At 31.3% G+C, this 11,638-nt stretch overlaps 2 protein-coding genes across 4 annotated transcripts; both read right to left on the reverse strand.

Moving 5' to 3' along the window:
- Positions 1-1,304: 1,304 nt before the first annotated feature.
- On the reverse strand, positions 1,305-2,288 carry LOC124942804 (GATA transcription factor 15-like). The gene is made up of 3 exons (XM_047483361.1): positions 1,989-2,288; positions 1,774-1,899; positions 1,305-1,691 (listed from the first exon to the last, which is right to left on the reverse strand). Exons 1-3 carry the CDS (start codon positions 2,004-2,006, stop codon positions 1,440-1,442), a joined length of 396 nt encoding a protein of 131 aa, XP_047339317.1. The 5' UTR covers positions 2,007-2,288; the 3' UTR covers positions 1,305-1,439.
- Positions 2,289-3,558: 1,270 nt separating this feature from the next.
- On the reverse strand, positions 3,559-10,657 carry LOC124941252 (importin subunit alpha-2-like). Of its 3 annotated transcripts, XM_047481549.1 has the most exons (12): positions 10,617-10,657; positions 10,282-10,528; positions 9,971-10,067; positions 9,785-9,876; positions 9,571-9,702; positions 8,642-8,827; positions 8,395-8,558; positions 8,229-8,307; positions 6,056-6,184; positions 5,666-5,793; positions 5,202-5,579; positions 3,559-4,069 (listed from the first exon to the last, which is right to left on the reverse strand). In XM_047481549.1, the coding sequence occupies exons 2-11, from the start codon at positions 10,483-10,485 to the stop codon at positions 5,204-5,206; spliced, it is 1,587 nt and encodes a 528-aa protein (XP_047337505.1). In that variant the 5' UTR covers positions 10,486-10,528; positions 10,617-10,657; the 3' UTR covers positions 3,559-4,069; positions 5,202-5,203. The 3 variants fall into 3 exon arrangements, with proteins under 3 accessions (XP_047337505.1, XP_047337506.1, XP_047337504.1); XM_047481550.1 differs by lacking the exon at positions 10,617-10,657 and having other exon boundaries at positions 3,559-4,063; positions 10,282-10,597; XM_047481548.1 differs by lacking the exon at positions 10,617-10,657 and having other exon boundaries at positions 10,282-10,596.
- Positions 10,658-11,638: the final 981 nt, after the last annotated feature.

The following is an 11,638-nucleotide window of genomic DNA, read 5'->3' on the forward strand; positions in this document are numbered from 1 at the left end:
TTTGATTAAATTAGAACTCATGACCAAATAAAAAAAATTATATAATAAACTACAAAGCTAGATGTATTTATGTTTAAAAATTACTAGAAATATCTTGTTTATTTTAATAAATATGTTACGGGAGTGGGTTGTCTGGGACTTGTTGGGCTTACCCAGGTCGGCCATTGTAATCCAGTTTCAACAATAAAAGCTCCTAGGTTTAGTTTGGTTCAGTTTATCAGGTGCTTATTGTAGTAGCTTATTTTGTGGTATTGGGTCTAGCTTTTTGAGTCCAATATTCTAGCTTATTTGATAATAATTTTGATGTGTTTGATAGCATAATGTAGAATGTATTCTCATTGTTATGGTAATTACTGAATATATTTGATACCCTCATCAATTTATTTGGAGTTCATCAATTTATTCCTCAATATCATTGAAACCCTTTTTCAATCTAAAAAATTTAGCACAAAATAATTTCACACTTTTTTCCAACTATGTTGATATGAATGTATTTGACATGAAAATACTTAAAATATCTCTACTATCCAATTTATAAAAACGAAATAATAGTGAAGAGAAAGATGAAAGTCTATATTTGACTTCTAACCAATCAAAGAAGAAAAGATTTTAAATATAAACAAATTAAAAAAAAAAAATTAAGAAAATAAAGGTAATATATTTTGTAACCATCCTTAAGACAATTATTGTAAAATTGTTTAGTATATTTTATTTTATGATATAATTTACAAGGTTATTGGACTGAAATACTTTTTAGACTTTAACTCAAGTCATGGATAAAATGGCCATTTAATTCTTTTTTTTTTATTTTAATAAAATACTTGATTTTAAACTTATTAAGGTAACTAAACTGCTAAGTGGTTTCTAAAAGATCTCGATTTTAATAAAATAGATGATTTCATTCTAACTTCTTATATACAAGAATTAATAATTAAATATATTTGACAATTTAAAAAACCTAATGTAAGAGTTTAATTTAAAATATTATTAATCTAATTTAATTATCTAAAATATAATAATAATAATAGAGTGAGAAAAAAACTTTAAAAAACTTGTCGGGTGTGGAATTTTGAGTAAAAGAATGTATTAAATAATATTTAATTATATATATTTTAAAATCCATACCAAGATCAATCAATGTTGGATTATATTTAAATTTTAAAAAGAATCCCTACCAAACAACCTTGCTTATACTGAAGAAGTTATTTAATTTTTTGTTTGAATGTTGGATAACCCACAACCATGGAAAGTTTAAATAGAAAATAATGTTTTGAATTTATTTATTGTATTATTTAAGAAGTGTATTTGGTGGGTATTTAGAAACCTCTGATTTAATTAAAAAAAATAAATAAAAAAGTGAAGCAAAATACAATAAACCCCATATGTTCTCTCTAGGGCATAAAGTAATACAACAAAAAGACTACCAAATCCTAACAAAACTAATAAACACTAGCAAAAGACAGAGCAATCAAAACCACGGCGGCTTGTTCTTCCTCTCCCAACTTCCTTCGTAGATTATCCATCGTCCATCTCTTCACCGCCGCCGCCGCCGCGTTTCTTACCGGAGACATCGTCTCTTTCCCTTTCAACGATCTGCTCTTCGATTTCTTCTTATCCGCCGAGCTTTTATTCAACCCCACCAGACCTCTTCTCTTCTTCCTACTCCTGATCCCGCATGCATTACACAACGACTGCCAATCACAAATATCAAATCAATTAATTGCATATACAACAAACACGTTCATCTAAAGTTTTCCAGATTTCTTATCTAACCTTCGGACCAGCAGGACCGCCTCTCCATAGAGGAGTTTTTGTAGTACCACAGTCTGCGCAGCTTTTCGATTCTCCCGACGGACCACTGTCTGAACTCTTGTTAATTGACACTTCTGAATCTGATCCCTGCAACAATAAACATTGGAATCGCGATTCATTAGAAAAAAAAAACAATAAAACAGATCTCTAAGGCCAAAACAGCTACGATCACTCACTCGATCGCTTCGATCCATCGATTTTGATCACCTATAATCGCTGATCAAACCAAACCAATTCTTCGAACAACTTAAGAGAGAAGGAGTGATCAAATCAAAATGGTAACAGTGACTTGACTGAGCTAGAGAGAGAGAACAATGGTGGCAGAGAAATATATTTATTTATATAAAGATACAAGAGAGAGAGAGAGAGCGGACGTGAACCGACAGAAAACCACACAAATAATGCGGCTTTGCTTTAAACGAGGCGGGGAAAACCCTAGAGACACATAAACTTTAAATGACGAAAATACCCTCGTGTTTTGTTTGATTTTATTTTGATGTTTCGGGCTAAAACAGTTAATTCCCGCCAAAACTATAAAATGAAGGCGCCGATCAATATCTATTGGCGCCATTACAATTTCTTCTTAATATTATTTGTTTGAAAACAAGACAAATAATATAACCCTAACACACTTTTATTTTTAATGTAATATATAAATATTTTATTTGTCTTAAACGGTTGGATTTCTTATGCTCATTAATTTTAATAATTATTTAGAAATATAAATTATATATTTAAGTTAAATCTTCTAAAATACAAATTAAATAAATATTATATTTTTTATTTAAAAAATGTGTATAAATTTTAAATAAATAATAAATAGAAAAAATATTAATAAAAGAATGTATCTAGTTAATCAAAACAAAATCAATTGAAAAAAAACTAAAGTCTGTTTGAAAGAATCAAAATTAAGACAAATATTTAACTCATAATGGAGAAAAGAATCACAACTCTTTCATATTATAATTGAGACAATAGTATAACTAGATAATTCAAATAGCAAAAGAACAAAATCACACAAACCGTGCTAATTTCTTAAACAAATAAAAAAAAATAGAGACAATCCTCACCTCAATAATAATCAATAATAAGTCAAGCCCATTTATATTGAGATAGAATCTCAACTTTAAAAAGGAGCTCAAACCTATTCAAAACATAAACAAACTCATCATTTGAACTGCAAAATCAACAAATAAACTTGAAGCCTATCAAGTCATTAGCCTTGTAAAATCAAAGTAAATAAGACAGCTAAAGATTCTTAGTCATGTAAAGTCTCAAACCGAATCACTAAACCAAGAAAATAATAGATTCAAGTCAACCAAACTAAAGAACTATTAATATACAAAAACATAAGATGCTTGAGAGACTAATTCTCAAATACAAACACAAAAGAAAAACAAATTTAAGGACAATAATAAAGCCCTTATATTACTTATTGTTATACAACTAAAAAAAAAATTACTTATTACAATTATTACACGTAACAAACAAACTGTACTATAATCACAATAATAAACAAAGTCAAAATTGCACATTATTTGAAAACCATTATATTTGTTATGTTTCTAAACTCATCGGAATTAACATCTAAATGAAAATTCAGACACTAAAAGAGAGTGTTTCGAAATGAAGCCAATTATCAAGCATACTTTCACTAGAGAAACTCATAGATATCAAGCAAAGGAGACCAAACCTAGTCTTAACATTAAATTCAAGCCTTGAACGATTTAACAAAGGAAGCAGGCAGCAGTACAAATTTATATATATATATATACTCAAGAAGAATGATAATAATAATTCATCAATCTCAGCATAGTTAGAAGAATATAGACTCTCAGTGGACAATAAAAAAATTTGAAAAAACAGGACAACACTAGGTGCAGCAGCAGCAAGCAACTGGGGAAATTGCAAAATCACACAGCAAGATGACTTTCCCAAGCATGAAAGGGAAGAAGAAGAAAGAAGAAAAGGAGAATCCATCCTTCTCTCTCATTTTTGCCTTCATAAACCAACTTGTTTTCCCTTATTTCGACAACCCTGCTTGCAACTGAGACCCAACTTTTGCACCTCCTCCTCCTTTCAGTCAGAAAGAAAGAAAGAGGTACGACACTCGACCCGACCTTAACTGGAGATGGGTGAGCAGCCCAACCCGACACCTTGACTTGACCTGGACCTTGACCTTGACCTCTCACATGACATCAACATGTACTCTTAGTCTCCACTGACCCCAAACATCGCATTTCCTCAGCATCTAATCCTACAAAAATTTTACAAAATCATATAAAGGCATCCAACTAAAAATTTTATTTTATTTGAGCAAAATTAAACCATTGGATAGTTAAATAATATGCCCTAGGATCCGCTGGACTAAACGGATGAGCCTTCTAGAAGATGGAGGGAGAGCTTTTACGCAAATATTAAATTAGTCACCAATCTTCTATTTTAGTTACAAATGAGTCTGGAATGTTATGCCAGATCATCTGTCATTAGTTGGTTATAGTAAACCCTGCCCAATCTTCTGTAAATAGTGTCATGGATAGAAGAATGAATGTCCAGATAATGTATTGAGAAGTTTTCTCATATTTTTTATGTACAATTATCACTTCTAAACCCAAATTCTATCCCTAGAAACGTACAACCTTGTTTGATGAAGGATTATTTAAGCCTTCTTTGATCTTTGGGTTATTTGAATTTAATCTCAAATAACCCATTAACTCAATCAACAATCACATCATTCAAATCATCAACCAAAATACCTATAACTTTTTTAAAAAAACAAAAAATATTGTTTTTCATGGTATATTATATCCTTAATCTTTTTACCCAAATGACCCAATTTTCAATAATAAGGATATTTAAAAATAACCTACTAGTAATCCAAATAACCCAGGATTAAACAAGGCCTTGGATATAATAGAGTTGTTGCAAATAATACAAATCATGTATATCAAGACCTTGTTTCATTTAGGCTTGTTTGAATAACCAAGTTGGTATTTACAAATAACCTTGTTTGATGTAGATATTAAGTTATTTTGGTAAAAAAACATCATATAAATATATAGAAAAGAAAGAAAAATAAATATAAATATATAGAAAAGAAAGAAAAATAAATATAAATATATAGAAAAGAAAGAAAAATAAATATAAATATATTTAATATTCTCTATATATATATTAATAGAGAATATTTTGATTGATGATTTTTTGAATATTGTGATTGATGAGTAAATTATTGATTAGATAGTGGGATATTTGAAATTAATCTCACACATCAAACAAGGCCTTGGTCATTTAAACCAAATAACCCAAATAATTCACTTTTTCATTAAAAAAAATTTACTTTCAAATAATCAGAAAATAAACATGAAACAGGCTCTAAACTTGTGTACCTTCAGCTGAAGTTAAATCCTCCAGATGGAACTTGTACATTGCCTCCTCCAAAGTTGAAACCAGATTGAGAAACATCGCCGCCTGAAGGTACCGCCTCATCTTCATCCTCCAGCCAATATGTCTCGAGAATCTTCACAGCCTTCTCATAAATCTCAATGTTGTCATGACTCTGTAGATTTTCTATCTTCTCCAATCCTTCAGCTTCGTCAATCAACTGTGCATAGTAATTAACATCACCTGTATGACCGGCATTCTTCTCAGCTTCCCCAACCTTCAAGATGTTCTCTAGCCCTTCCAAACATACTGTAACAATCCGAGGATCCGGACACACCAAAAGATCACACAAGGGCTTGATGCAGTTCTGACTCACCAAATACCTATCGCAATAAAATAAAGAAAATGAAGATTTCAAGAAAATAAACAAAAGAAAATACATAAAAACCTATGAAAATATAAGTATTACTTGATCTGTTCGTCTGTGCCACCTGAAGTGGCATTTGAGATTGCCCATGATGCTTCCTTCTTGATATCAAACTCAGCAGTTTGCATCAGATTAACGAGAGGACCAATTAACCCAGCATCAATTACAGCCTACAAGTTCACAACATATTTTTTGAAGGATGGATATGTCATAACAGAGAGGCTAACCATCAAGTACTAAAAACATAGGTCTTTCTAACTCATGCCAAAAAGGCCTCAATTGGGAATTTTTTTTTTGGGTCTCTGAATTGTATGCAGATACAGATAATGCATTAAGAAATGAAGTTTGTTTAGAAAAGTTTACAGAAGGTGTGGGTAGAGAGTAATAATATGTTTTCAAGAGAAACAAGCAAACATTTACTTATTTCCTTACCTGTATCTGTTCCTTGTTTCCAGCAGTGATATTGGAGATTGTCCAGCAAGCTTCTTTCTTGATGCTTTTTTTATGATTATGAGTTAGCAAGTTCAGCAAGCACGGAAGAGATCCATGTGCAATTATACACTGCAAATGGAGTGAGTTATAGGACAAAAGCAAGGCAGCAAGCAGAAATTGAAAGATAAGATGTGCGAAAAGTGGAATAGTATATTAAAAATTGTACATGAGATGTGTTGTCTCTTCTGCATATGGTAATTGCAGATAGTAATTTATAGTGGTCTTCTAACAGTTAAAACTTTAGTAATTAAACATTGTAAGAGTATAGTTAAAAAAAATGTTTTCAACTGCATTCTTTTTCTCAATAGTGTCAATACTATTATCAAATCAAGCAAAATCACACATTTTACAACCTAACATAATTGATTTTTAAAAGCATTTAACCTGGAAATTTCATTTTCACCTTACATAAAAATGACAAAAAGAGCCTAAACTGATGCTTGATGATGCAATATGCTAGAAGTTACACTAATAAAAAAAACTACTAGATATGAAATCTAAAGCCTTGCTTGATTACTTGGTCATTTGAATAAACAAGGCCTTTTCCATAATAATCCAAATAACCCATCCCATCATCAATCACTTTATCAATCAAATCATTTCCAAGCGAACAATCAAATAATTAACCAAATTACCCTTAGTTTATTTTTTATATCATTTAAAATCTTAAATAGAAAATATATTTTAATCAGTTAATTCAAATAACCCCATATAATCCACTTTTTCATCAAACATTATTTTTTCAAATAACACTTCCTCAAACAAGCTCCAAGTGGTTATTTCCAAATAGCCTTATTTGATGTAGGTTATTGAAAACAAGGTTTTGGAATTATTCAATATTAGGTCATTTGGGTGAAAAGACATTAAGGGTATAAATATATAATAAAAAACTATTTTGAAGGAAAAAATAGAGGATATTTTAGATAATAACTTGAATGATGTGTTTGATGAGAAGATTGTTCTTTGGATAGGGAGTTAATCAGAATTAATCCCAAATAACCCACATTAAACAAGGCCTATGACAAGATCTTCGGTATATTTTTCAAATATCATTGGAGCATATGGGATTGTTGTTCTGTATTGGGTTGTAATCATTTCTACAATCACCGCGATGGATATTTTAATATCTGGTCATTTAGGTTAAGTATTGAGTTGCAATCATTTCTACAGTCACCGAGGCGCCACAGACCATAGTTGTCAATAGCGTATAGCGCTAAATAGCGCCAAAGCTGTTAATGGCTATAGCGTAAAGCGAATAGCGTAGCGAGGACTATTTGAAAATAAAGCGTAAAAAACATGTAAATATCAAAAATAAAAAACATCACAAAAATAAAAGTTCAAAACATAAAATCATCAATTCTTAAACTAGAAAAAGTTCAAAACATAATCTAAAATTCATTGTCATCATGAAAATGAAGATCGAGATCATCTTCTTCATTTGAAATTGCATAATGCTTGGCATCATTCTCTTCTTCACTTTTTCATCAATATCAAATTCATCTAAAAGATCAAATGTGTTAAAATGTTCCTATTGGTCTTTTCTCCCTTGACTTAGATGTGATTGCCTTCGAGCTTCTTAAATGTGTAGATGAAGAGAAAATAAGAGAATGAAGGATAAGAAAAGGCTAAAGGAAAGAAGAGAAGGAGGGATAAGAAAATGCTAGAGAAGAAATGTAGAAAGAAGATTAGAGGAAAGAAGAGAAAATAATTGGAAAAGACTAGAGAGGAAAAAATAATAAGAGAATAAAAGAAGAGTGCAAAGAAGAGGAAGAGTCAAAAAAAATTTAAAATTTAAAAATTTTGGGAGATGAAAAGTCATAATTAATATTAATTTTGTAAAAGCGTCGCTACAAGGGGCAATAGCTTTTGGCGCTATAGGAGCTATAGCTACAAAAGCGGCGCTATTTGAAAGTGCGTAGTCTATAACCCCTTATAGCTACAAGTGGGCGCTACGCTACGCTATTCGCTATAGCTAGCGCTACGGGCGCTATTGACAACTATGCCACAGACTTGTGTTTACTGTAGTTTTAACAAGTTTTTATATAAATAAATTGGAGTTCTGTCCATAAAGTATCAAAATGTGCAAATAACAGAGCATATGTATAAGTAGTACCTGTGTCTGGAGATCATCTCCTGTCACGATGTTACCAGCAGTGCGAAGAGCAGGAATGAGCACAGATGGAGATGGATGACTAAGACAACAAAGAACAAACTATAAACTTCACAGTTGTAAACCAATGGATGTATAGCCTATAGACAATGTGAAAGTTTCTACTTACAGAAGGAGCTCAACAAGACGTTGACAAACACCAGCATCAATGACTGCTTGAATTTTATCATTAGTTCCATCAGAGAGATATGAGAGAGCCCAACATGCATCTGTCAACACCTCTTCATCATTAGAATGAATCAGCCTTTCAAGAGCTGGAAGTGCCGGGCTAGTCTGTAAAGGAACAGATGAATAATCAATGGGAATCCTCAAAGAAATGCTAATAGACACAAAACAACTGGATCACGAAAAAATACCTGTTCAAAAGGGGGCTGTGGCTTTCCCCTGCAGAAGTTTGACAATGTCCATGTAGCATTTCTAAGCATTGAAAGTTTTGCAAACTCATTCAATTGCAACAGCAAAGGCATTAAAGCTCCATGACCTAGGACAAGATCACGACATCTTGGAGAGTCACCAGCAACATTTCCCAATGCCCATACAGCCTACAACCAATAAACATTCAGTTTAAAGTGACTGTGCACCAAATTAACCAATAAACTTTTTGTTAAATCTATTAATACAAACTTTAATTTTGAATAAAAACAATTGAGACAATAAGTTGTGTTTTGTTTGGCATGGGAGGAAATACAGAGAAGGAAGTGAAGAGAATTGATGATTCAATCAAACAGTGACAGAACTCATCGATGAAGAAGGAAAAGAGATCAACAAATTATTAGGAGAACAGAAACTGTCTAAGGTGGAATGAAGCATTAACGACGGGCCTAATAGAAACACTCAAAGGAAGACAAGTGGATGCAATGACATCATCAGCCCATTGTCACAATCGGAGGAAGACTTATCTATTTGGATGACACCTTTGGATAGAGGGGAATGAGCTAGGAGATTTTTTGTAGGTACTGAGCTGCTCATTCTTATTTGGGGAGCAAGTGCCATGCATGTTTTACTTGTCTTTGTTTTTCCTAACCTAATTTCCAATTTTTTAATTTTCTTTTCCTATGTTTATGTGCTTTAACTTTCCGTGAAGACTATTTTAGCTCAGTAGTAGAGCGCAAGAATTCATATATACAAGGTCATGATTCTAGTCTCATAACTGGGCTATTTTAAAAAGAATAAAAAACTGTGTTTCACTGTGTGTATTGTTTCACTGTGGTTTTAGTGAAAGTCTCAAAGTTTATATAACCTTGTAACAAATAGATGATTACGTGAAACGTATAAACTTGTTTACCTGTTCACGGACATCATCACTAGATGAGCTCAGAAGCTTCACAAAAATGGGAACTGCTCCATGATCAATAACTACTTTAGTATGATCTGAAGTACCAGAAGCAATATTTGTGAGTGCCCAAGCAGCCTCAAACTGCAAGATATTTGAAAAATAAAATTCAGAGAACAAATACCCAAATCAGAACTAACTGCTATATGAACAGAAGATAATATACCTGAAGTTGTGGAAAATCCTCCCTCACGAGAAACTCCACAAAACGAGGAATAACACCAGAATTTATGACCTCTTCTATTGGCGGGCTTCTTTCTGTAATAATTTTATTTAGTGAAAAATACTTGTGATTAGAAGGGATAAGGGAAAACAAATAATAGAATAACAGCCACTGTATGATATCAACAACCTATTGAAAGCAATTTCCGGAATTGTGTTGTAGCCTCCAGCTGAGAATTGGCATCGTTAGACCAAACACCAGAAACCATAGAAGGAAGGCTCTCCAACTGCAATCAATTAATATCCAATTAAAACATTGTTTTGATTAACATGAGTAAAACAAATGAATAAACAACATAGATCAAGACTCTCAATGGGAAATACAAGTCATCAAAGCCCTAAAAAATATTAGTAATCAATCTACAACTCAACCAAATCAGGATTATCTAAAAATAAGCAGACAATCAATCAATCGAATTGAATTGAATCGAAAGAAAATACCCTTCTCTCTAAATTAGGGGTGGGGGCGACGAACTGTTGGGCCTGGAGACCTTCGCGGCGCTTCTTAAGCAGACTTTCCTCGCGCTTACTCTTTCGGATCTCGACCATGTTATCCTCTCTGCGTCTACGGCCTTCTTCTGCATCTACGGCCACCTTGTATCGGTTCCGGCGAACCTCCGTTTTTGCGCTGGGTCTCAAAGACATGACTGCGAATCAACTGAGAAGAAAACGCTGTCTTTATTACAGACTGAAACGAAAAAACAAGAAAATCTATCAGATCAAATAAATCGACTGCAAAATCTCAGCAAAAGATTGAGACTATGAGATAGAACCACCTGAAGAGAGAGAGAAGAAGAAGAAAGAGAAAAAGAGAGAAGAAGAAGAACTCAATTGATCTTATTGCAAGAAGAAATTTATCTGAAAACAGGAAGAAGGAAAGTGGATCAGACAAAAGGACAAGGTTTCGGTGGTATTTACGGTTATACCGAATTCGTCTAAAATGGTCTGGTTGGATAGGTTTGTCATTTGTGTTATTTAAATAATTAAAATTACTCCAACATTATTTGTCTAATTCTGGTCTTTAATTCATTACTAAAAAATATTAATATATATATTTTTTAATTTAATAATATATGCCAATATTTTTAAATTATTTTATCAAAAATATTATTATATTCTTAAAATAATTACTAATAATATTTATTTTCTCCCATTATTAAAATAACTCAATCTTAATATGATCATATTTTAAGATTTTTTTTAGGTTAACGTAATTTATTTTATATTATTTGTTCCTCTATTTTGGTACTGACTAGATTAGGATTTGAATTTTTTTAAATAATTTGATTTATTTAAAAATCAATTTAAAATAATAAATATTTTTATTAATAAATTATATTATAAGTTGAATGTGAAAAATAAAATGAGTGAAAGTAAAATTTAAAGTCAACAAGATTATACTATTTTTATCTTTATGAAAAATTGTACGAATTAATTCATTCTACACTATTCAAATAACAAAGGCAAAAATAAATGTATGATTTTATTTTTATAATCGATAAAAACAACTTGTCACATAAAAAACATATATTTTAATTTGAAAGAATTCAAACACAATTAATATTATTAGACATGACCAAATGTACAATAAAATAAAATAATAATAATTAAAAAATAGGTGATTCAACTTTCCTCCCTGGTTTCAATAATGCAATGAATATCCTACTATTATAATGATATATTCTTTATTCCCGTTAGAGTTTCTTTGATTGTAATTATTTGATTAATAGTTATTTTTTAGGATTTATTTAATATTGTTATTTGAGTGAATATGTAGTTAAAATATGGGCTAGATAAA

This window comes from Impatiens glandulifera, chromosome 6, assembly GCF_907164915.1.
Source record: "Impatiens glandulifera chromosome 6, dImpGla2.1, whole genome shotgun sequence".
Taxonomy (NCBI): Eukaryota; Viridiplantae; Streptophyta; class Magnoliopsida; order Ericales; family Balsaminaceae; genus Impatiens; species Impatiens glandulifera.